Source organism: Felis catus, chromosome B1 (genome assembly GCF_018350175.1).
Source record: "Felis catus isolate Fca126 chromosome B1, F.catus_Fca126_mat1.0, whole genome shotgun sequence".
NCBI lineage: Eukaryota > Metazoa > Chordata > Mammalia > Carnivora > Felidae > Felis > Felis catus.
Genome location: NC_058371.1, coordinates 133,460,057 through 133,486,463, shown reverse-complemented (window position 1 = coordinate 133,486,463; position 26,407 = coordinate 133,460,057). Strand labels below are relative to the sequence as shown.

The 26,407-nt window shown below is 41.6% G+C and overlaps 1 protein-coding gene across 9 annotated transcripts in view; it reads left to right on the top strand.

Annotated features, from left to right (window-relative positions):
• Window positions 1-26,407, top strand: part of AFF1 (AF4/FMR2 family member 1) — a 265,568-nt gene that overhangs the window by 130,517 nt on the left and 108,644 nt on the right. For all 9 annotated transcript variants that reach the window (XM_045056119.1, XM_045056117.1, XM_045056118.1 and 6 more), the window contains 2 exons: window positions 24,387-24,507; window positions 24,911-25,831. In XM_045056119.1, the coding sequence (XP_044912054.1) occupies window positions 24,387-24,507; window positions 24,911-25,831 (1,042 nt within the window). The remainder of the gene's footprint in view (window positions 1-24,386; window positions 24,508-24,910; window positions 25,832-26,407) is intronic.

The following is a 26,407-nucleotide window of genomic DNA, read 5'->3' as shown; positions in this document are numbered from 1 at the left end:
AACATTTATTTATTTTTGAGAGGCGGGGAGGGCCAGAGAGAAAGGGAGACCCAGACTCCAAAGCAGGCTTCAGGCTCCAAGCTGTCAGCACAGAGCCCGACACGGGGCTCGAGGGGCTTGAACTCACGAACTGTGGGATCGTGACCTGAGCCGAAGTCAGACGCTTAACTGACTGAGCATCAGGACCCCTGCTTTGTGAATGTTGATGCAGTGTTTTTGATGCATAGATACTCATAATTGTTATGTCTTCATTTTAAGTTGTCCTCTTGAAGGTATTAAAGTATTCTTGTAGAAGGTTTCTTTGAGTATTGGTGATAAATTTTTTAAAAAGCTGTGTCTTTACATCTTTTATCCATGTGGATTTTATTTTGGCCTAAGGAGAGTGGGTTCTGGAGCCCCCTGTTCTCTCCCCTCAAAAGGAGCGATTCTGTTCTCTCTATTCAAGAGCCATTGTCAGACTCCATCACTATACCTAACTTGTCCTGCTTTTGGTATTTTCACAGATATTTTTCAAGATCAGCTTGAGTATTTTGTTAAAAAAAAAAAAAAAGTGTGGCCTTTTAATAGGATAATTTCCTATAAAAACCTCATCCTGTTTTTCAGAAGCATTAAAGTTTTAGACAGGATTACTGTCTAAATTTGTAGATTTTCATGGAATGGAAAAGAGTAGGTTTGAGTGCCAGGGACTCCTGAATCACTGGACAGACACCGCTTGTTTATCTTGGACACATTCGGGAAATCTTGTTTGCCTCAGTTTCTTCAGGAGGAAGTAAAAATGTACGTTTGCTCTTGTCCCGAATGAGCGTGTTGTTAATCTAACTCTCTAAGGGGAATCCTATTTCTGTGAGTGACTACATCGGACTTTAGGCAGGAGGAGGATTTTGTGGTCTTTGTATTGCTGTAGAGGGGATCTTACTTTCCTGTTTTGTTTTTAAACTTACTCTTTAATTTTTTTTTAATTTTTAAGGTAATTTTATTATTATTGTTATTTCTTTAGATAGAGTGTGTGCGAGTTGGGGGACAGGAGCAGGAGGGAAAGAGAATCCCAGGCAAGCTCCACCATCAGGGTTCAGTCCCACAGCCCTGGGATCCTGACCTGAGCCTAAATTAAGAATCAGAAGCTCAATTGACTGAGCTACCCAGGCAGCCCCCCCTCCCCCTGCCCATCCCCACTTGTAAACATTTTATTTTAAGTAATCACTGCACCCAACGTGGGGTTTGAATTCACAAACACGAGATCAAGAGTTGCATGGCCTTCCAACTGAGCCCTCTAGGTGCCCTGAGAAGTTTTCACTTTCTAGCAGACTTTTTTCATTCACGTTTCCTTGACTGTAATAGATATAATTTCTACTTTTTGAAATACTCTGTAGTTCAGTAAAACAAAAGAATATATTAAACTTAATTATAATTAAAATGAAAGAGAAACATTTTCATAATTTTTAACAGCTTGACCAAACATTTTCTTTCTGTTCCTTTTCTACTTTTTCTTTATATGTTAAATGTTACCGCATTTTGAATCATTCTTGGTATATATTTGGTAGGTGATGTGCTCAATGTATAGGGGGAAAGGTGAGGTGGGGGTTACTTGAGGCAGTTGTGATTTTTTTTTTTTTTGTTTAGATTTTCATTTTGCCTTAAATTTGAAGAGGAACATAAGACTTTGAGATCTTTTTTATGCCTGGAAATGCAATGCTAAGAATACATTTTTAAAAGTCAAAAAGTTAATATTGCCCAAAGCAAGGTGTTGTTTTTTTATACATTGCACTAGAAACCAAGGTGGTAACAGATAATAACACACTTCCACAGATAGATGTTATGTGATTCATGATGCTGGGTATGGAAACCACACTGAGTACCATATTTATGAACTTCACTCATTCTTATTTTATCCATCTATATTTTAGTGCATGAGTGTGCAAGGGGAGGGGGGGAGGGAGGGAGGGAGGGGGAGAGAGAGAGAGAGAGAGAGAGAGAGAGAGAGAGAGAGAGAGAGAGAGAACCTTAAACAGACTCCATGCTCAATGTGGAGCCTGACACCAGGCTCATGACCTGAGCTGAAACCAAGAGTTTCAACCAACTGAGCCACCCCGACACCTCTCATTCATATTTATGTATAAGACTGTCATAGTTGAAGAACAACGTGTAACTCAGAAACTGCTATAAATTGAAGACCTCTTCTGGTATTTTTTCCTTTGTATTCATACACGCAGGTATATGTACATCATGCTCACACAGAAACACAAACGTTGCTTCAGTGGTAGAAGCTGGAATCAGAATGCAGACAAATGATTTTTTTTTTTTGCTTGTGCTTTTAAATATTAGCTTAAAATTAGCTGATGAAAAATTTCATTTGTTTTGTTTTTAAAATTGATAAGGAAATAGATTTTTGGCAATTGTCTTTAACTTTGTAAATTTTAATCTAATTGTTTATCGGGAATAGAAATTTTAGATCTTATATTTTTATTGAATTCCTTTAAAAATTGTGCCCAAACTGTAGGACAGCAAGAGCCACCAAAATTATTCATTTTGGTTTTGAGAGAAACGTTTCTGATTTAGTTCAAAAATCATTTCTTTCACTGTTTTCATAGTTGACTTGCTAGTAAGAGTGGATATTATTTCAGTAGATGTTGGAAATTTAAGAAGAAAGCCTGCACGGTTTCCTATTTACAAACTGCTTTTTCTTCTAGAAATGGGTTTGGAGCACGGAAGATATTTTGCAGAAGCAGCTATGAAAATCATGTGATGAAGGTTAGGCCCAAGGCTGAATCCAGAGTGTTTCTTCACTTATGGTGCCAAAATGTCAAACATGTGGTACAATAATGGAAAATAGCGGTTTTGATTAAACAAAGCATACAAACCATGCTTGAATAAGACAGCTTACCTTCTGCCTAAGTTGGTTCTTTTGGTGGGAGAGAGGAGTGCTCTAAGGGATCCTTAGGTTTAATAGGAACAAAATATGAGCAAAATGAATTCTTTTCGGAGTATTTGTTGGCAAACTTGAGTACTTTGAAGTACAGACATTATGTATCATTTTAGTATATGATAATAGCAATCATTTGTGCATTGTTATATTCCGAGTCAGAAATTTGCATATCTGGTATCACTGAATCTATAAGGCAGAAATTATCACTCCGAGTGTACAGGTGAAGAACTGAGACTCCTGGAGATTGGATTTGACTCTGAGTGATTGACCAATAAGGGTTACACAGCCTCTGCTAATCTACTCTAGACTTTTATGTAAATGTTGTTTTTGTCCTTCACACACGTATCTATGTGGTCAGTGCTCCTTGGTATACTAACGGAGCAAAGGAAGGATGGAGAAAATGGAACGTGATTGTGCGTGCCTGTTACCTGAAGTGTATGAAACAGGAAAAGGGAACGAGATGAGAGTAGGGAAGCATGGTATGTGTAAAATTCCTCGCAGAGTGAAGACATGTACAGAAGAAATGTGAGGTCAGTGTTTCCTAATGCCCAGCACTGGGAAGTGCCTTCCCCTCACAACTTGGTTACCACATGGGGAATTAAGGAGAGACGATACAACTGTTTGAAGTTGTGGTTATTTTTAACTCAGGGAACTCCTGTGATATTTGGAAAGGGAGATTTATGTGGGGTGGAACTTCTGTGGGTAAAAGATGTCAAATCCCTTGTACCCCTCATCCTCTTTCAGGATGCTCCTTCCTTATAAGAAACTCATTTTGGAATGAAAGTCATCCTCTGCCTCTTCCTGTTTAGTGTGAAATGTGTAAAACCCCTTTGCCTCTGTGGCAGGACACCACACTTTACATGCTATCTTTGGATTCTCCTTTTTTTCTTCTGTTCTCTTACCCTGCTTCATAGCTGTCAGCTCTAGGGACCATCGTATTGTTTTCAGTATTGAATTATCTTACTTTCTCCTTGGGGAGATGGGTGGGAGGAGCATAGAAAGAATAGGTGAGAGGAGAGCCAAGGCCCGTGCTGCTTTGCCAAGCACTTGAACTGCAGCTGTATATACTTATTAGTAATAGCTCACAGGTATCAAATACTTTAGCCAGGCACTGGACTAAGCCCTGTGTATGTATTAGTTAATTTAAATCTTACAACCGTCCTAAACCTTTTGGTACAATTAGAGCTTAGCGTTTGTGACTTACCCTGTTGGCCATAGTTAGTAGTGATAGAATCTCGAAGGTGCCTTTCACAAATATACCTATTAGGAAATGTTTCCCATGTCTGTTTTCAGTGTGCTGCAATGTGGTGGCTGTTGTCTCAGTAGAAAACTAACACTGTGACGTGGAGAATATCCCTCGTTATCTACAGCATTGGCTCTCAATATGGGGGAGGCAGGGAAAAGAGGAGAAGGTTATTTTGCCCCCACCCTAAGCATAGGGATATTTGGCAAAGCTTAGAAGTATATTTGATTGTCACAGCTGGGAGGAGAGTGTGCACTGTCACCTAAGATGGAGGCCAAGGACCCTGCTAAGCATTTTACAATGCACAGGACAGCCCTGACACAAATAATTATTTGGTTCAAAATGTCAATAGTGCCATAGTTGAGAAGTGCCCTGCTCTACTGGTTCCCCCTGGTTCATAGGTTTGGGGGTGTTTGTGCTCCAGACAACATCAGTACATCATAACCAGACTCCTGCTCAGCCAGTGCTGACTCTAAGTGTTAGTTATTTGGACTGTTAGTTTAGACACAACATGTGCAGGATGCTGCTGGGCACCGTGTGGATAACACAGCCCATAGGAAAGGGAAAAATGGAAGTGTGGTGGGGAGGAAAGGGTTTGTTGAAGCAGAGGGGACATGGGATGGGGAGAGGCTTGGATAGGTATAAGCTGCAAAATTGGAAAGTGTAAAGCCTGAGTGGGACAAAGCACAGCTGGAGGTGCATCTGGGGTCGTTTTCAGATTTCCCCTTTCTTACTCACCTGAGTGCTTTCCCTTTACTCTGTATTGTAAGCCATTAGCTCACTTAAACCTTGAGTTAATTTTAGGGAATTGGCACCATTATTATCTCTACTTTTTTAAGAAGGCCGACATTCCTGTTAAATGACTTGACCCGAAGGACAAAGGATGAAGGACACGAAGGGCGCTGCTAGAAAGTTGCAGAGCCCGAGTTTTAACCCATTGCTAACTCCAGAGACCATGCTCTTGACCAGCTTACTCTGCTGGTAAGCAGAGTGTTCCATCCTGTTGTCTGTCGCTCAGGCTCCTCTCTGCCTTCCCTGAATTCAGCACAGCTGCTGTGGGAGACTGACAGCAGTCTCCATTCGGGGACCTTGAGTGCCCATCCGGTTGCTCTGTACTGGGAGGTGATATAGAGGGGTCAGAGGTGAGGGAACACATTAGCAGAGAACTAAGGGGAGCCTTTTAAAGCAGCAAGGAAAGAATTCCGAGTGGCTTGGGGCCTCAACATACCTGGCAGGGAAGAGGTTGCCTGCAGAAGCGTTTTGAACTAGCTCACGGGAAAAAATAGGCAGAAAGGGAGATTGGTAGGTATAAAGTAACCGCTGATTGTATTACAAATTTACTTGTGTAAAATGCGTGTCTAAAATCTGGACCTTTTGTATCTTGGATATCAGTTGTAACCTAAACTAGGGAAACCATAGAATCAGGCCCGCCTTAAAGCTCAAAGCTTTCTGGCTTGGTAATTTTGTAGGGAAGGACTTGCAGGAAAAACACTTTGAAATATGAAGAAGGAAATGTGATTCCAGTGGTTCCTTTATAGGCACTAAATCTGTACATGAAGAAGTAGGACAAGAATTAGAGAAGATTGATTTTCTGAAACCTCACAACCAACCTAGTTCTCAAATGGGGAAAAACAGTGATTTTTTTTTACAAAGATGAAGATTGGAGGAGGAAAGACGGAAAGGTGAATTAAGTCTCCACGGTGGCCGTGAAGGAGACTGCCTGAAAGCTTTCCAGACGGGAGTCTGAAATGTATTCCTCCAAATGTATGTATGTATCTCTACTGGATCACTTGTAGTTTCTCAGTAGAACAAAAGCAGAAGCCCAAGCAGGATTTTGGAGGAACAAGGTAAGGTTTTGCTCAGCGCGCACGCATAGATCAACTCATGCAGTGTGCAGGCGTACATACACTCAAGCTGTCTCAGTTCTGCCAGTAGCAGCTGTTATTGTGTGTCTCACGGAGTTCAGGACCACTCCTCAGTTCCTTTCCTTTCACAGATCCACTCTACTAGTTAATACGTGAATTTGTGATTCCCACTTACCCTTTCCTGATGGAGACGTCTGCTAAACCTCAAGTTTCTCTGTAGATGTGTGTGATGGAGCCCTGTGGGATTTCTTGGTGTTTGGCAGCCTCTCAGATGCTATCGTATTTACTAGTTTATTCTTGGGGCTATTGTTCCTAACGTTATATTATACAGTATAAGTTACTTTATGCATAGTTATATGTAGTATATATAATTATAATTTAAATGTACATTTTTCTATATAAAATACAAATTTCAAACATTCAGAAAATTGGAAGAATTTCACAGTAATAAGTAAAAAGCCTTATTCCCAGATTATACTCTTGTTAACACTTTATTATACTTGTGTTTCCACGTAAGTACTCATCTCTTCATTGTTATATCCATCCATTCATCTCTTAGGCTTTTTGTGTGGGTTTGCAGATCTCAGGATATTGCAACCTGTGTGTCATTAACTAAAGTTAAGTTTTTATTTACAATTTTTTTCCTCTTTTGCCTTAAAGTTTAGATGCCATGAAATGTACAGATTTTAAGTGTACTGGTACATTTTGACAATGTATACGTCTGTGTAACCCAAACCCCTATTAAGATACAGGACTAGGGGCGCCTGGGTGGCACAGTCGGTAGGGCGTCTAACTCTTGATCTCAGCTCAGGTCATGATATCGCAGTTTGTGGGTTCGAGCCCCACATCGGGTTCTGTGCTGATGGTGTGGAGCCTGCTTGGGATTCTGTCTCTCCTTCTCTCTGCCCCTCCTCCCCACCTTGTGTGTGCATGCGCGCACACACACACACACACACACACACACACACACTCTCTCTCTCTCTCTCTCTCTCTCTCTCTCAATAAATAAATAAATAAATAAATAAATAAATAAATACATATTAAAAAAAGATATAAGACTAATGTTAGGGTTATTTTTGGGCATGTATGTGGTAAGATGATTAGAAGATAATTATAACCTCATTTGGGTTTTATTTTTCCTTCTTTCAAGGTATCATTTCTATATATTTTTAAATTGTATTTATGACTTGTGTGTGTTTGATAATGTCTCATTTTGTAGAGACTAGGTAATTTTCTTGGGGTCTCAGGCTAAAACCTTTGGATTAAGGTAGAGGTTTCCTTACCTAGGTTGTCTCTTGCTAAGAATTCTCCTCAATTACTGTATTGAGTTTCTAGGATTTTTGACCTTCCTAAGATATATTGAATCTTGTTTCAAAAATGACTTCTCCCATGACTGTAACTAAAATTGCTTCTGTGATGAGGCATATGGTGACTGCTTTCTTTAAAACAAGCAAAGCCTGTCTTTACTGAGTGCTTTGAATATTTGAATCTGACTCCAAAATCATTAAAGGGGGGGGGGGGGATTTAGTCCTTTTCCCAGTGGAAGACTTCATGGAGAGTAGAGAGTTCTGTCCACTCTTTAAGACCTTCCTATTTCTGGGTAACAGAGAAATGCATGTGACACGATGTACTTAAAGCCAGCTACTTTAAGAGTGTATGTAGTAGAGAGGTGCCAGGATGGTTGGGTTGTGTTCTTCCAGGATTATGCTGTAGCAGTCACAGGTAGGGAGATGGGCTCTCTCTTGAAAGAGGTGGACTTAGTTGATGTCACTCATCATGTATGGGTGGGCTCAGGACTCTCAGAGCCTCCTTCTTAAACCTGGAAGATTGAGAGAAGTCTGGGGGTGAAGGAATGCCTTTCCAAGTAACCTAGTGGTGGGTCTCTAGATAAACAGGGGTCCCGAACTGAAGTGAGGCAAGTTGTGTTTTGTTAAATTATCTGGTTGAATGTTACCTGTTTATTTCTGTTCTGTTATCCTCCAGCTTTTGGTAGTCTAATGTAAATGTTTCAGCCATTTCTCAGCTATTTATAAGGAAATAGTTGAGTTTACTCTTGGGCCAGAGTTGTAGGGAGGCGAAATTCCCCCGAGGGCAGAGTGGGAGTAGCAGCCTTAATTAGTGAGAGATCCCCTAGAAGGTTTTAAGTCCAAGGAATAAGATTAAAACGTGTGAGAGGTTCACTCTACCTACATTTGAACATCTCAGTTTAATTTTATAAAGGCTGTCAAGCCTGTTTCTTTATTTATACTGTCAACCTGACAAGTGTCCTTTTATTTAAATAAAGGTATTTGAATCTAGTGATGCAGTCTCCCACCACACTTTTAAAAAACCAGGACATTTGAGGAACAGTAAGTTCTGACCTTTAATAGCAGCCACTGGCTTAATTCTTCATATTTTCCGCAAACCACACCCTCCTGCTGGAGTAGATAGCTCAGGGAAGTTGGATGGACTCACTGTGCCTTGGGAGGTTTTAATTCCCGAGCTTCTCCCAATGTTTTCTTCTACTCTGCAATCTCCCTCATATACTCTCCTTCTCCATTCATTTCATGCTAAAGTCATACAGAATTGTAGTGTGATGTCCATTACTCCATTGAAGATGCAGCTGGAACCAGTGACTGGGATGTTTTTTATGCTTCCTACATCTCCCAAACTTCACCAACACAGTCTTTTTACAACCCTTTGAGACTGTTGACCATTAGGCCCCAGGGCAGGGTATGAGAGATGAAGAATCTGAGTCCTGGAAGTAATAGATAACATCATACAGTGAATGATGCCAGATTCTGGAGGCAGCCAGCTTGGCACACTTTTCACCACACACTGCATTATGCTAATCTTTTGGAATAATAGAGTAAGGCATTAAAATGAGATCGAGATGAGTAGATTTCTCATCTTTCCCCCCTCAAGTCAGGAAAGCTGATAAGAGAGAAGTTTGATGTTACTGAAAGACTTGTGTGTTTCAGAAGAAATTATTTCAGAAATTGTCCTTACTTTACTCCTTTAAAATGAAACACTTCAAAATAAACTTTTAAAATCACCCTTCATATTTTTTGATAATTTAGGGTCTAGTCCAAGGACTGACAACTCTTTTCTGTAAGGGGCCAGGTAGTAATTATCTCCGGCTTTGCTGTCCATGCAGTCTGTTGCAACTACTACTCTCTGCAGTTCCAGGACCAAAGCAGCCATAGACAGTATGTAAACAAATGGGCAGGGTCGTGTTCCAATAAATCTTTATTTGTAAAAACAGGCAGCTGGGGCAGATTTGGCTCATGAGCCAGGTTACCAATGCCTGGTGTAGTCCATCTTTTTATTTCTACTGACTTTGTTTACCATACAGTTTTAGATTGAAATTTAAGCATTGATCAATGTTAATGAAAATTGGAATGTTTAAAAAAAAATTTTCCCCTTTTTGCCACTGTAGCCTTATTCTTTTTCAACTAATTTTACTTAAAATTAGGCCTGAAATTTCTGGGCTAAGCAGGCCGAGAAATCAAGGAACAGTTTCAGGTGGGGATGTTCTACTAAATGCCCCTTTTAGATATATTACAGAGTTTGTAAAAATCATGAAATTGTGATTACTGGCTCAACAAACACGAGGATACAAGGAGGTTTGGAAAATAGTGTAAAATCATTTGAATTAGGAAGTCAGGCCAAACTTTGCACAGCAAGGCTCTGTACTGAGTGGGCACCAGGACTGTGTTCTTTGGGGGCAATGGGGAGGATTAAGGGTGGGAGGAGTGGTCAGTTTTGCTTCTGTGATCCTCTGAGGCTGCAGTTAAGTCCATTTGCATTCCAAAGTTTGACATCCCCACTCTGTTCACTTCCTAAAATTGACAGTTTTTCATGTGCAAAGTAATTTGAGGTCATTATTTCAGGCAGAGGAAAGCCTGCAGGCCACTCTCAGGGGATCACTGCCTTAAAATATCCTCGAGGCTCTAGGCTAGCCAAGTGGAGTGGATGGCTGCAAAAGGCTGTCATCCTCATGAATTATCAGTGGTTCTTTGGACCCTTTCTGGACAAATTTGGAGTTGAGGAACGAGGTGAGATGGTGCAAACACCCCGTGGTGAATGGTCACCCCTCCACGACTTACATGCTTTCTTAGCAGGGGCATGGGGGCCCCTTCCCCTTTTTCAAACTCCTCATTCTTCAAGCTCAGATGTCACCGCTCCTAATTAAATCATCCCAGGCTCCTTCCTTTAGACTTGGTGTTTTTCTCCTCTGATTCTTTAGCACTTGTAACCAACCTCTGCAAATCACTCTTAGCAGTCTGTTCCTTACCCTACCCCACACTCCACCCCCCTTTGCATTTTTCCTACTAGATTGTCGAATCCTTACTTCTTTTGTCCTTTAGGTCTAGCACATAGGAGGTGAGTCAATATTGACTGAAAACAAATAGATTTTCTGTTTTTATTTTGTGAGGCTTACGATGTTGAGTTGGACTACAGAAAACCATAGAAGTGCATTTGTGCTCTTAAATAACTTTAAGTGGCATGAAATTTAAAATGCAATTCTGTTTGAAGACATTCTTTTACAGTCAGAGAGGCTTTTAATATAAATCATCAGTGCATTTGGTAATTTTAAATGTTTGCTTATTGTTTCCTTACAATGGATGTATCAGCTTCACTTCTCAAATAGAGAGTTAAAAATGGAAATTTTAAAGCATTATAAAAGACACAATCTCTAATATTCCTGAAGTTTACTTTTTTAAGAAAAAATTAAGTGAACTCTCAGATGCTACTTTACCAGTGTTGAAGAAGGTGGAGGGTGCTGTATTAAGATTGATAAATACCCTTTGTTTCATGTAAGTGAACTGCCTGTTGACAGTGATGGGGAAAAGATGATATATTCTGCATATAAATGTCCATGGCTGGGCCAAAATCCAGCCCAAAGAATCCTGACAAGCTTTGTAAGGCTCATAACACTGCTTAGCAGAGGTCAAAATGAAGGGAGACTTCTCCAGAAAAACAATGACTTACTGTTTAGTTTTAAGGAGATGCCAATTATAGCCAGTGGTAGGAGGTGAGCTGGGGTTATGATGAAAATGAGAATATTTAGAAACATGTAATTGTTGCTTGTTGCCATATAAAATACCAATGCATGTTTTCAGCTTTCTTCTCCTATAATAATCTCCCTGTTCTTCCTACTTGAAATGTCTGTGGAATGAAACGGAATAGAATAATGAGGCTGCCTCTAGTTTTTATGACATTAAGCTTTCTCTCTGTGAAAACAAGTGTGACATGTGCAGTTAACCAAAAGAAGATAACTGGAAGTCAAGAGATTAAAGTGATGATTCTATAAAAACATGAACGCTTTATTCTTACCTAGTTGTCTGTTTTGTGTGCTATGCAAATAAGGTTATATATCTTTGTGTTTTTTTATGTCCAGGTGTTTGTTAGAACCTAAAACAAGTTTTTCAGTCGTAGAAAGTTTATCTCTTCTTATGGGGTGTCCATAGCAGCCTGTTTAACTAGGTTTAAAATATAATTGTCGGTGGCTTCTCCTGCAAGTTGTGTGTTGCCTGGACTTTAGTTTTAGATATACTCCCATAATGGGATACATTTCATTAAATGAATAGAGGAGGGGCTGTACTGTTGTTTGGTTTGTTCGGTAACTGAAATGTGTTGATGTGTACTTATTTAAAGAATAAATGTTTCTTAATATTCTTTAGAGAAATAAATCGCCTCTTGCCAGTTTTCTTATTATCTTATCAATACATAGACATTGTTTTTCCTTTCATTTCCCAAATGAAGCCTTTTCCTGTTGCTTTTTGCTGTTGGTTAGCAAGTCTAAATGCTGAGCATTTATTCTGGCTGGAGCAGTGCTTGGTACCTTGGCCCAGTTTCAAACAGTTCTTCTTATCATATGTGGTGCAATTGGTTCTCTGGAATGTGCGTGTTAGAAGTTCAGTCATTGGGAGGGACTCTTCCTTTCGGAGTGGTAAATCCTGTGCAGTTTTCTAAGCTGCTCTACAGAATGTAATTCATTCAATTTGATGTATGTCGGGAATTATCTGGTGCTCAAAATGTCAAGTGACAAAAAATATCCATTTAATATGTTTGATCTCTTATGACTCTTCTTAACAAAAAATAAACTTACTCCTGAATAATTACTTGAAAGAAGAATTGCTCCCCTCCCCCCTTCAATCTCCCTAAAGACATTTCAGCAGTCTCATGAGACACAAGATGAATTTGGAAATGATTGGTTTGTCTCTTGCTTTCTGTGTGGTACTTGAAAATTTGATGTATGAATCCGTTATTTGGTAGGATGATCTCCATAACTGCCTGGTTTTTATGTATGTATGTATGTATGTATGTATTTTTAAAATACAAAAAAAAATGTTTATTTTTTGAGAGAGAGAGAGAGGGGGAGAGAGAGAGAGAGAGACAGAGCACAAGCGGGGGAGGGGCAGAGAGGGAGGGAGACACAGAATCTGAAGCAGGCGCCAGGCTCTGAGCTGTCAGCACAGGGCTCGAACTCACGCACTGTGAGATCATGACCTGAGCTGACGTCAGATGCTTAACCAACTGAGCCACCCAGGCGCCCCCATACTGCCTAGTTTTAAAAAAAATAACACACTATCTTTTGAAAATGTTTGTTTCAAATTGTATGATTTGTTTTGTTTTTAAAAAGTAACCACGACTTCAGGTTCTGCATCTGTATGCAGAATTCCACCCATTCAGCCAATACTCATTTAGCCTGATGGGTTAGTGCTGGGTATACAGTGTGGAGCTAGAAAAGGTGACTGGGCATCTGTAGCTCACATTCCTGGAGGAGGTGAGCGTGGAGAGCCAGACATAAGTAAACAGATAAGTGAATAGACCAGGTAATTTTAGATAGGGATAAAAAGAGATGGAGGGTGGAGTGCTGGAGGGGTAAAGTGCCCGTTCAGATGTGGGACCTCGCTGAAGAGCTCATTTAACCTGAGGTGTTAGTGACAACGTTGCCCTCAGCTCTCTGGACAGAGCATCCAGGTGGGAATCAGCAGTGCACAGCCCCACTCGTTCCAGGCATGAGAAGGCCAATGTGGCTAGTATTTGAGAAGGGCAGGGGGGAGGGGAATGTATCCGGAGGTAGCAATTAAGAGGAGGTGTGCTGGGGAATGGAGCCTTACAGATCCAGCTTCTGGGTTTTCATCTTGAATGCTAAGGGAAGCCTGTGGCGGTCTGTCAGCAGTGGAAGGAGCCACATAATCTCATTTGCATTTTAAAACTCTCTAGATCTTGTATTTTTTGCTTTGTTTTCCCCATGATGCGTTTGTGGCAGCATGGAAAGATTTTTCATTGTGGGATTTTTGTTGGTGAAGTCGTAGTCCTAGAGACAGCTTATTCATTCATATCATTCTGAATCTTACTTGATTTAAGGGGCGCCTGGGTGGCTCAGTCGGTAAGCGTCTGACTTCAGCTCAGGTCATGATCTCACGGTTCACGAGTTCGAGTCCCATGGTTCACAGGTTCGAGTCCCACGTCGGGCTCTGTGCTGACAGCTCAGAGCCTGGAGCCTTCTTTGGATTCTGTATCTCCCTCTCTCTCTGTCCTTCCCCCCACTCATGCTCTGTCTCTGTCTGTCTGTCTCTCTCTCTCTCTCTCTCTCTCTCTCTCTCTCAAAAATGAACAAACATGAAAAAAATGTTAAAGTTAAATGTGTATTTGCTATAAATGTTACTCAAAACTTTTTTTTTTTTTGTTACAGTATACCTGGGCTTTATGAGTAATACGGCAAACTGAAGAATAAACCTGTCGTATTAGCTGATAAACATATGGTGTTAGCTGAGGCAGCTTTCACGGCTGACCTGGGAAGGGAGATGAGTCATTTGATGGGTACAACAGTCTGGTAAAATCGGTTTTAGGTATTAGACAGTGAATCATGTTTTGTCATCAAATAATGAATAAGACTGGCAGACTTCAGTACAATTCTGGATTGTTTGAGTAATACTCGAATATAATCATCAAATCAATGATGTATATTAAGCATCATTTTTTGCTAAGCACTGTGCTCTCAGAAATAGTCCTTGCCATCAAGGCGCTCACAGTCTAATAAAGAAAATCTGTTGGCACGTGTACAGTCCATCTCATTTTTGTAAATGTAAACATGGGCAGATTTGCGAGGACAAATGTATCCCAGAGAAAGGAATCATTCACAGCCGTGTTGGGAAGTGAGAGTGGAGGTCCCGGCTGGGGACTGTGATGGAGAGGCAAGGATATTTCAGAAGGCTGTGAAAGTAAGGGGAGGAATTCATTAGAGAATTGGCCAAGACCAGGGCTTTGCTTTTCCCCACGCGTCCCAGTTCCTTGTGTTCATAGTGTCTAGAAGAGAGAGAGGGGGCAAAACTGGGTCTTGCGCATTTTTGGGTGAGAAATGAGAAAGAAGTCTTAACCTGCGCGCCCCCGCCCCAAGATTAAAGGTAAGTTGAAGCCAGGTAGTGAAGGGTGTTGCTTGGCTTAACCGTCTGTCAGTTTTAATCTTGTAGGGAGCGTTGGGGTCAGAAAAGTTGTAAATCGCTGAATAACAAGATCAGATTCATGATTTTTAGAAGTTCACTGAGGCAGCTGTGTGGAGCTGAGTGGCCCAGGACAAGGAGCCTGTTGGGGCTGTGCTCCAAATGAGAAATGAGGAAGTCCACACAACACTTTATTTGAATTGTGGGTGCTTAATAGAGTTAATGACCCCCGTTTTTGAGTATAAATTAAATGAGACAAGCAATAAAAAAGCCCAAAACTTTGAGCTTGCTAGTCTACTTCTTTCTTAGTAACCACCACATTCTTTTAATTTGAGGCTCTAAGGATACAGACTTTCCCCACCCTCACTTTATAGGTATGTGATGTGGTCCTTAATGGTCAGTTGAGTGTGTAAGAAGAATGACATGGTAGGGAGGCCAGTGCTCTGGTTGATTCTAGTACAGGTGAGACCTGCAGGGGGAAGAGCCAACAGCTTCTGCCCATGCTTCTGACTGGGGCCAAATGTGCAGTTGCCAGTAAGGCAGGTGGTCTGAGGTAGCTCCCAACACCAGGGGCCTTTATAAGTAAATAGGAGGACATAAATCGTCAGGTGGCAGATTTATTTCTAGTGAGCCTGTTGCCCCTGTGGGAGGCGGTGATTTCTGTATGTGCTTTCAGTTAACGTGGGTAAGAACTGTCTGCATTTTAGGGAACCCCTGTCAGAGGCTGCATTTTCTAGAATTTCTCAGTAACAGTAATATGTTCTCATTTCAAATGGCATTAAAAGCAACTTTCATTAAGCCCTCACACATAGATTGCCAAATCTTCAAGGTCAGAAGTGATTTCTTTTCACTGGTGTGGTTTGTGTAATTGTTCCATTTGCTTGACGGCCTTCCTCAGCACTAGTTTTATTTTTTGTTTGTTTTTGTTTGTTTTAATGTATGTTTAAAATGTATTTAAAAGGTGAAGGACTTGGAGTGCAGAAGCAGAAGGACACATAGGAGTGCAGTAGCTCATCTGTCTCCTTTCCTCTCTCCTCTCCTTGTTGGGGCTGTGTATCCTCACACACACAGCTTCCCCCACTGCTCTTTGAAAATCAGTGAAGACAAATTCTTGTGATTTTCCATCTATAGGGTAAAAAAAGTGCCTCTTGGAATATATTTATGATCTGTTGAGGTAACCAAAACAGGCTATAAGTGAGACTACTTTTCCAAAAAACAGCTGCTCGTGTTTGAACTTTGCAACATAGTCTCTAACACACTGCTTTATGCAGATGGGTCTATAATTATTCATAACGATCAAAGGTGGAGTCCAGGGTCCAAAATCAGTTTTCAGGGCTTCCAGTGAGAGTTACTGCCAAAATGTTCAACACCCTGTTCTTTAGCCCTGATCTTGATGTTATATAAGGCAATTTCTTTGTTTTTTAAAGTTTATTTGTTTATTTTGAGACAGAGAAAGAGGGAGAGAGAGAAAGAGAGAGAGAGAGAGAATATCCCAAGTAGCCTTCTTGTTATCAGTGTCAGGGCTTGAACTCACAAACTGTGAGATCATGACCTGAGCTGAAACCAAGAATTGGACGCTTAACCGACTGACCCATCCTGGCGCCCTAGTTTCTTTTGTTTTCAGTCAAAACATTTTAACCACACAAATATTAAATGGATACTTTTTAAAAAAATTTATTTTTGAGAGAGAGTGTGCATATGCAGGGGAGGGGCAGAGAGAGAGAGAGAGGGGGAGAGAGAGAGAGAATCAATCCCAAGCAGGGCTCGAACTCATGAACCGTGAGATCATGAGCCAAAATCAAGAGTTGGACACCTAACCGACTGAGCCACCCAGGCGCCCCAAATGGATACTTTCTTGTGAAAAGAATGTTAAAATACTCCCTAAACCACCACACTACCAGTTAACTTCCTCCACCCTAATCTGGTGCTCCTTCTTGATAGATTTTTGTAAAGGTAATCCTTTCGGACCTTTGCCACATATTAACATGCATGCGGAAAAGTACCTGGCACGCGGCAGGTTCATTTTGAAAGGTAAAAATTAGCATGTCTCTTAGCAGAAGTGACTTGCTTTTTCAGTTGTTTGCCCAGGTAGAGGCTGTCTCAATTTGAAATTCAAAGGATTCCTTGTAAATTATGTCAACATATCTTAAAGGTTGATTTAATTTTGCAAAACGAAGTTACCTACAACTCTTTCAGTATCCTAATGAGGCTCAGTCTTCTGTGGCCAGCAGAGAGCTGTCACTTTGAGAAGATCCCCTGGGAGTGCCTCCAGGAAAACAACAGTGGCATAGTGCTATTTTGCCTTTTCACTATGCTGATACTTTGTCTTTTATGTTAAATCAGATTTTGTTTTTAAAATTAAGGATTCTTTGTTTTTTTGTTTTTTCTTATGAAGGTGAAATTCCTGGAAGATTTAGTGGAGTGATTTTTATTGTGAGAAAGCCTGTTGCAAAATTTTTCCCATGCAAAAAGTGAGAGGAAAAAAATCCTCCGTTCTTTGTTTTTGATTTTTAAATGTTTATTTTTGAGAGTATAGTGGGGGAGGGGCAGAGAGAGGGAGGGAGGGAGACACAGAGTCCGAAGCAGGCTTCAGGCTCTGAGCTTTCGCACAGAGCCCGATGTGGGACTCGAACCCACAAACCATGAGCTCATGACCTGAGCCGAAGTTGGACGCTTAACCAGCTGAGCCACCCAGGTGCCCCAATCTTCCATTCTTTGAAGCAACATTTCTTCTGCTTCCAAACTTGGAGCCACTTTGATTTCTCATGTTTAAATTGTGTTTATAAGTGGTACAGTTTAATGGCAAGACTAATTTTGTGCTTTGAAGCATATATTGACCTTTTTCTGTAAAGCCAGTGTTTGAAAAACGTCCCCTGGATGTTAGATTATAGGACTAGAGGAACATGGGGAAAAAAGGGCCAGAAGATGGACTTAAAAAGTCAATAGAGGGTAGCTTTGAAAATAAAAAAGTCACTTGCACAAGAGTGAGAACCCAAGCCTGCTGTTCTTTTGCCTCTGTGACACATATATCACCAGTCTCTAAACCAGGGTTGCCCAACATCTGTGAACAGACTTGAGAGTTTTACGTTTTGTTTTATCCTTCCTTGCTACATTCAAATCCGAATGGCATCACTCTCCCCTAAAACAGTATAAAAGACTTGTTCCTTTCCAAATTTAATGTACGTGGCTGATTTTAGGATTTTTCCTTTCCTTCCCGACAAATGTCTCTTCCATGCCTAGGGAGATAAATACACAGGAGAAATTACACTCTGTCCCCCAAGGGAGAATTAAACTTTTAAACGTGAGTTCTAGAGAGAGTTGGTCCCATCTATCAGAGGCAGGTCTGTGTGAAGTGGCCAGTCAAGGGTGATAAATGGGTAGTCAGCTGTGCATAGCCTGCCCTGTGGGCCCAGGGTTGCCATGGAAGCGCCCAGTGGCATTCAGCGATCCTGCATGACTAACCTAGATTAGCAGCAGGGCCCGTGGGCTCCAGCCTGGAAGAAGGTGCTCGAAGCCAGATGATGGCCAGGCCGGCACGCCGCCCCACTGCTCATGTTCAGCTTGGGCCTTCCTGTTGCCGTCTTTTCCTCCTTCCACATACGGTCTTTCCTTTTTTGTGTGAGGGAAAGTGAGAAAGAGGGATTGCTCTCATTAATGCTCACAGAGCTGGGATTTCTTCATTTTCATCACAGTGTTCTAACACGTCCATCCGAAACCCCAAGGAGGAGCATTTGAAAAGTCGGAATCAATGTGCCCTGACAGGCCCCAGCATGGGGTTGACTAAATGACTGCATTCAGGGGCTGAATGGGCAGCTCCGAATTCCTCAGGAGTTTCACAACCTCTCTGAAAGTGAGAGCATCCTATCCTGGCTTGTTTTAGACTTGCAGGCTTCATCCCGGCTCCTGTGTGGATGAGAATGGTGGGATTCTGTCACCGAAGACATGGGTGGTGCAGGCCAGCGCAGTGATGTCTCGTGCGGTTGTGTTCTGCAGGGCACACTGGGCCCTGGGATGTGAGGCCTGTGCTTCCCCCTTTGGTCCTTCTAGTTCACTTAAAAAAAAAAAAAAAAAAAAAAAAGTGGCAGGAGGTGGTTTGTTGCCGTTCGCAGAGATCCTTTTGGTGTGTCAGCGCTGCAACCTTTGCAGATAGATGGTGGACGGTAGCATATGATCCAAAAGCAACAACGTGGCTCCTGAAAGGAATCCCCTGATTTAGAATACTTAAAGCAGACTTTCCGTGGAACTCATGGATATCTGCCGGGTGCACAGACTTTGCACCCTCTCCCCAGGGGTATTTCGACACTGTGGACTTGTTTTTGAAGGCATTCAGCTGCTTGAAGTCGTCACGTGACTTGGTCTTTCTCTCCCCAGGTAGGGACTCCTGGGCCCACCAGACAACTAGCATTGAGGCCTAGGTCAGTGGCCAGAAGTTACTGGGAGTGGAGCCCGATATTGGGCATGTAATGGCTGCTTTGGTACAAATTTATTTGCAGCCTGTTCTTTAAAGATATTAATGCAAAGAGCCTCTAGCACATTGGAGAGGACTTGTGAATCCAGAGGTTATTATGGGGCCAGTGACCTCAAGTCTGTAAATTCAAGAAAGCTCTAACAACAACAAAAAAGGTTCCAAAATGAGAATTTGTAGTGCAGTGTTTATAATTTGAGGAGCCACTTCATGCTGCCAGCCATCCCTCTCTCAAAGGGCTCTCTGTTAGGTACTTCGGCAAAGACAGACCTGTGTGGACACATTTAAGCAAACGCATCTTGTGGCTCTGAGATTGCTCTGCCGGCAGGGATAAAACCTGAATTAATCAACGTGTCCCTCTTTGAGACCAAGGAATTGTGAACACACAGCCCACCTTCTTTGTTGTTGCCCTATTTAACACAGCCTGAAAGCTTTGCCAGCAGAACTGTGGTTAAGAGCACACGCTTTGGTGCCAAGCAGATCTGCATTCGAATTTTAAGGTCTATTATTTAATAGCAGGTTAATCTCTGAGCTTTCTTTTCGTTCACCTAGAAAATGGGGTTAATAATCTCCCTCTCACAGAGTTGTTGTGAAAACTAAATAGGAGACTCATGTGCTGTGCCTGAATCAGTGCCGACTGAACAACAGATGCTAAGTGGTGGACGTGCTAGGCTCTGCTGCTGTTGCTGTCTTCATTGCTCTTGTTTTTCGGTAAGCTTTGTTCGAGTGCGCCACATAGCCCAAGAAGAGTGTACTATCTTGTGCTCCTCAGGACCACCTAGAAATCTGTTACACGTGCACATCTCAGGCCCTGAGTTAGATCTACTGACTCAGAAACTCTGGAGGCAGGTCTTTGCCCTCTGTGTTCTGATCCCCCCCCCCCCCCCCCTCGCGTGATGCTAATGCTTGCTGGTTTGGGAACCTCTCATCTAATGCAAAGGGAAGGAGAACTCCTAGCTCACTCCATTCTGCATGGAACCGTGAGAAAGTCTAACAGTGAAATGCTGATGTTGGGATGAGGTTATCCCATGAGGGAGAATATTTTCTCCTCCACAACAGAGGAAAAATGCCACCTTTAATTAAATGAAGTGGTAGTCAGCTTGTAATTATTCAAAGGTAATTAACAGTTTGTGAATCTTGTAGGACATGTACTGCTACCTAAAATCCCCTCGTTTAAAATTCTATCCACTCGCTCTTTGCTTGTACCTTGAGTTAAAAACAATGACATATAAGGCTGAACAGTGATTTACTTACTCATGCTACTACTTGCATTAATATTTTTAAAATTTGTATTTCCCCCGATGCCAGAATAGAACCAAGAAAAAGAAGATACTCATGAAAAATTTGCTTACGAACTTGAACAAACCATCCTTGAAGCCATTGCAAACTTACAATAAGTAAAAGCCAAATAAACCAGAAAGCTCCCTACCTAGTACAGTTGGCAAAACTCTGTTAGTTGCAAGGTGAGAAGGTGGACAGTCCAGAAGAATGAGGTCTCACCTTGTCCTGTGTAGTCCTGGCAACTGTGGACTGGTCACTTCCTGTCTCTTCTGCCTTCCCCGGCCCTCTAGGGAGTGAGACCCTAGGGTAGGTGAGAGAGAGTTTCTCTCTCAAAGTCTAGACCTCCTAAAACTCATCCTATCAGTGACATTCCTGTGGTCTTTCCTCATCTCCCTATTTTTGGGTTTTCCAGTCGAAGGGTAATAATAAGAAAAAAATATATTCAACGCTTGTTTCAAGATTGGTGTAGTATTATGTATGTTGCCAATAAAATCTTGGTGTGGGTTTTTCACTTTTTTTAAACTAGTGAAGTAAAACTTGTAATTAAGCAGAGTCCCTAATCTAATAGGATTTCTCCCCTGTGGGAGGTACCTTGATATTTGAATCACACAGCAATAAGCCAGTGTTAGGAATTTTGTCAAATTGGGTTCTTCTCATTATTTCCATAGCAGTCTTTATACCTGGAAGCGAGCGTGGTGGAATGTACCAGATGCTAAGATAAGGCTGTGCTGATTAATTTGGAAATACTTCAGTCATTTTAAGCCAGGGTAGCTTTTCTTAAAGGTACGTGTGGAGTCAACAGGAAAACTAAGTGAGGACCCCAAGCAGCCTGATGGTTGAGGTGCTGCTGTTCACATCCTCGCTTTTCAATCCTGAACGGAGACTTAAGCCATTTATGGTTCCCTTTTCTGAGACGAGGGTAGCAGTTATTCAGAAGCAGTTACTCATGAAGCAGAGCCAGAGGCTGTGAACACGCCACGCCAATAAAGCCACAGGGACTCTGCCGTTGTCCCCAGCAGAATCCGAAAAGGGAGAACTCCCTTCGTGGCGAGAATGGTAAAGCGGACGCCCTTGGGAGGCCGCTTCTCCTTGTGCGTGCCCATTCGGGGTACAGTACCAAGTAGCTTTGGAAAAGAGAAACTTGGCAGTTCAGGTTGCCCAGAGGTAGTTGCATGCCCCACGCCCTCTGTAAACAAAGTGGCTGTAAAAGCAAGTTTGAAAGAAGAAAGTTATTTCCTGATCAACCCTCTTATTGGCTCCCATGGATGTATGTTAACGTTACGTGTGTTAATGTTATGTGATTGTTTTTTGGGCCCACGAGGAATTACCAAAATTCTAAGCTAATTGAAAGGAATTCCAGAGTGGTCATCAAGTCCACTGTGCTTCTTTCAACCAGAAATAAATCTAATTGTCCAAAACATGTGAGATTCAGACTTTGTTAAAGAATACTCCATGGCTAGTTTCTGGTTTAGTTTTTCTTTCCTTCACTTTTTTCAGTATGTTGACTGACATAAATTGTTCACTTTGTAGTTCTCTGAAAGTAGGACATCGAGATATCCATCATTTAGGAAAAGTTTTTGGTAACAGTGGTCTGAGCAGGTAATTCTTTGCCACATCCTGGTGAATTTAGCCAGGTAGCTTAGCCCCCCACTACCTTAAGGCTGTAGAAATAGCTGCAAATCACTTTTTAGAGGGCTATGTTTAAAACAAAAAATTTATTGTTGAGAGAGAGAGAACATGAGTGGCAAAGGAGCAGAGAGAGAGAGAGAGAGGGAGAGGGAGAGGGAGACAGAGGATCCTGAAGTGGGCTCAGCGCTGACAGCAGAGAGCGCATGTTGGGCTCGAACTCACAAGGTCAAGCCTTGAGATCATGACCTGAGCCAGAGTCAGGCGCTCAACTGACTGAGCCACCCAGGCGCTCCTGGATGACTTTTATTTTATTTTATTTTATTTTATTTTATTTTATTTTATTTTATTTTATTTATTTCATTTTATTTTTTTAACATTTATTTATTTTTGAGACAGAGTCAGAGTATGAACGGGGGAGGGTCAGAGAGAGAGGGAGACACAGAATCTGAAGCAGGCTCCAGGTTCTGAGCTGTCAGCACAGAGCCCGACGCGGGGCTCGAACTCACGGACCATGAGATCATGACCTGAGCTGAAGTCGGATGCTTAACTGACTGAGCCACCCAGGCACCCCGATGACTATTTTTTAAAAATTGTTTTTGCATATGTCTTTCAGCGTTTTTTTGTTTGTTTTGTAATTACAAGTAAGTTTTAAAAAATATACTGTAAGCAATAGCAGCTGTTTTTTTTTTTTAATTAAAAAAATACTTAAATGATAAGCTTCAATGCAAAGTACCATGCTTTAGTATCAGGAAAGAGAGAAATATGAGTCGTTCTATTTTGATGGAGAAGCAAATTCTAGGGGGAAGGGGAGGAGGAGAGAGAAGCAATCAGTATGTTCTAGCAGCACATACTTGGTGGATTTGAGGAACCCTTTAGGGTGAGTAACACTGGAACCTTCACTCTAGAGATTTGCTGGTGGCTGAAAATTGGGGATGGGGGTGTGAGGTTGAGAGAGAAGCAGAGGAAATTGTTTAGAATAAAAGCATTGAAGTTCAGGATGTCAGTGAGGAGCAGGGAATAGTCTGGTATGCCTGGAATATAGATGTGGTCTGCAGGAGAATCATATTTTGTGTGTAAGCTGGTCCTGGAAGAATTGGATATCATTCAGGGTTTTTGGGGTAGGGATTGGAGCAAGAGGGTATCTTTAACAGGGTATGTTTGGGGAATGGACATGACTGTCAAGAGAATCTTTGTGGCAGGCCTGCAAGGGAGACAGTAGGATAATATCTAGAGACAGTAGGATAATACCTAGAGTAGATCTGTACCCGATTATGGGGGAATTTTAATGCCAAAGCAAAGATTTAGAGTTTATTCTGCAGCAGCAAAGAGCTGTCCAATTCTTGTTATTTTAAAATATGGATAGTGCCATGAAAACCACAGTTTCAGATTGGATTTCTTTCCATGAGAAGGTTAATTCAGAGGGACAAGATGTTGGGGAGGCAGAGAGACCAGTAAGTAGGCTCTTGCCAGAGGAAATAAAGAGACATGAGAGCAGAGAGGCCAGGAAAAGGGGTGTCTGAGATGGGGGCGAGTTTCTAAAGGTATATATTGTCTTGGCAAGACAATTGAAAAATTTCCTACTTACTTATTTACATAATGTTGAGGGAAAGGATTCAGTAGATACCCTAGAAGGAAGTGTTATGAGGACAAAAGTTGGCTTATAGTTCTTATTTTCGGTATTCTCATACATCACCTTGTGGGGGGTCGAGAGGGTGTGGCCTGTGTTGCCCACCTGAGGCAAGCCCACTTTTGGTTTATATGCTGGCTAAAACCGCACTCTTTTTGGTTTCCATCTCTGCAATTTATTTGTCAGTGAATGCATTTTTAACCCCTTTGGTGCCAGGGCTGATGATTTAGGATGTATTTTTATGTGGTTTAAAAGGATGTAGGATATAGTTTTATGTGGTTTAGGGCAAGCAGATTATCAGACTTCTCGGTAGGTAGAGATGACATCTACAATTGGATTTTCCCATCCTTGACGTTTGAAATGAGAAATAAAAATTATCTTTTCGGATTTACATGCCAAGACACTCCCAGTAGAATAAGCTGAGAATAAAGTAAATGCTGTTTGGGGTGGTTGGTAATCTTTTAATTATGAAATAAGCCTTTTGATTTTAATCTTCCAGAATGTATAATACTGATCCAGGAAAACAGCCTTTTTAAAGTTCACATCCTGCTGACTCCTTCAGATGAAAAGCTTCTACCTCTACCCCATATTTTGCAAGCTGAAAGTAAAAATATCATTAATCTTGTCTCTCTTCCATGACTGCCTATAAAAGACTGTTCAGTTTGGAATCAGTCCTGAGCCATGAAGGCAGTATTCCAGAGTGAATGCTTAGGTTTCTGGAGCCAGGACCCGCAGCTGGAGGGTCACAGCCTTAATCCAAGAGTGGGTTGAGGGGACTTAGGCTTTCTTGAAAACATCTCCCTTGTCATGCCTTCTTGTTGACCTATCCCGGCCTCCTTCACACATCTACATATGTATAGCAAAACTTTGGACATGATAAATTTTATTGTTTTTGTTCTTTTGTGGCATCTGAAACAGCTTGTACAATGAAGACAGAAATCTGCTTCGAATTAGAGAGAAGGAAAGACGCAACCAGGAAGCTCACCAAGAGAAAGAGGCATTTCCTGAAAAGATCCCCCTTTTTGGAGAGCCCTACAAGGTATTTATTGAATACTAGAAAGTCTGATTTATCACCGTATTTAACTCTGCATTGAAAATGAGTTTGAACAAGGGTCACAAATGTGAAAATAAGACAACTTATCTTAGGTTGGTTTTGAAAACAAACTATGAAAATTCTCTGAACATTGTTGTGCAAATTACCAAAGTTTATAGTCTTTTGTAATGTCAGTCTCTTGTCTTTAGTAATATTTGTCCGTGACAGGCTTCTCAACAGGGGAACTGAGTTTAAATTTCATGTTACGTTTCCTGTCACATTAAATTGAAGTTTTGTGGTTATTTTTCCCCTTTTAAATGGTATTATGTAACATTGTTTATTAAATAGTGGTTTTCCTTAGATTTTTTTTTTTTTCTGGTATCTAACTCTGCTGTCTTTCCTTTTTCAGACAGAAAAAGGTGATGAGCTATCCAGTCGAATACAGAACATGTTGGGAAACTATGAAGAAATGAAGGAGTTCCTCAGTACCAAGTCCCACCCTCATCGCTTGGATGCTTCTGAAAATAGGTTGGGAAAGCCAAGATATCCTTCATTTCCTGAGAAGGGGAGCAGCATTCCACCCCACCCCTTCCACACCAGTGCCCACCACCAGCCTATTAACACTCCTGCCTCCGGACCACTTCCTGTTGGTAACATCAGCCACAATCCAAAGATGGCACAGCCAAGAATGGAACCAATGTCAAATCCTCATGTCAGAGGCTATGGCCCACCAGACAGCCAGCACCTGACCCAAGATCGCCTCGGTCAGGAGGGGTGCGGCTCTGCTCATCACAAAAAAGGTGACCGCAGAGCTGATGGAGACCGCTGTACTTTGGTGACAGACTCTGCTCCAGAGAGGGAGCTCTCTCCCTTGCTCTCTTTGCCTTCCCCAGTGGCCCCCTTGTCACCTGTACATTCCAACCAGCAGACTCTTCCCAGGACACAAGGAAGCAACAAGGTTCACAGCAGCAACAGTAACAATAAAGGCTATTGCCCGGCCAAATCTCCCAAAGACCTAGTGGTCAAGGTCCATGATAAAGAGACCCCTCAAGACAGTTTAGTGGCAGTTGCCAGCCTTGGGGTAGCCCCTCCCCAGCCACCTTCTCAGACTTTCCCCCCACCTTCCCTCCCCTCAAAAACTGTGGCAATGCAGCAGAAGCCCACGGCTTATGTCCGGCCCATGGATGGTCAAGATCAGGCTCCAAGTGAGTCTCCTGAACTGAAACCACTGCCGGAGGACTACCGGCAGCAGACCTTTGAAAAAACAGACTTAAAAGTGCCTGCGAAAGCCAAGCTCACCAAGCTGAAGATGCCTTCTCAGTCGGTTGAGGTGAGTGAAATTTTGTATCTGGGACAATTCTGGTGTGAAGGAAAATTTGAGATGGAAGGTTCTGGAGAATTGGGGGCATGGATGTCAATGGCTTTTGGGTTGTGAGACTCCTTTTTGGCTTTGGGATCATGTTGACCCAAGAGAACTCAGGTCTGAGCTAAATTGCTGATGACAGATACTGAAATGTGATTTTCAGGAAGGTCTTTAAAAAAGTATTTTTATTGGGCCATAACTTATATGCTGTAAAATATAGAGATCATGAGTACCGTTCGCTCCGTTTTATAATCTACAACCCAATCGCGGTATTTATCATAGGAAAGTTTCAGGAAGGTTTTGAGCTATTGTTTTTGTTTGTTTGGGGGAACACTGACGTTGTAGAGCAAAAAAAAAAAAAAAAAAGTTAAGACTTCCTCTACCCCAGTTAGTTTTTCTGAGATCTAAACCATACAAAAGTGAAAGTAAGAGGTTAAAATGTTGAAGGCAAAGTATTTCTAAAGATTATAAAGATTTCCCTGTAAATTATAAGAAACTCTGAAACTGAAGTTCTGTTTTATTTACCACCTAAAAAAGGAGTGG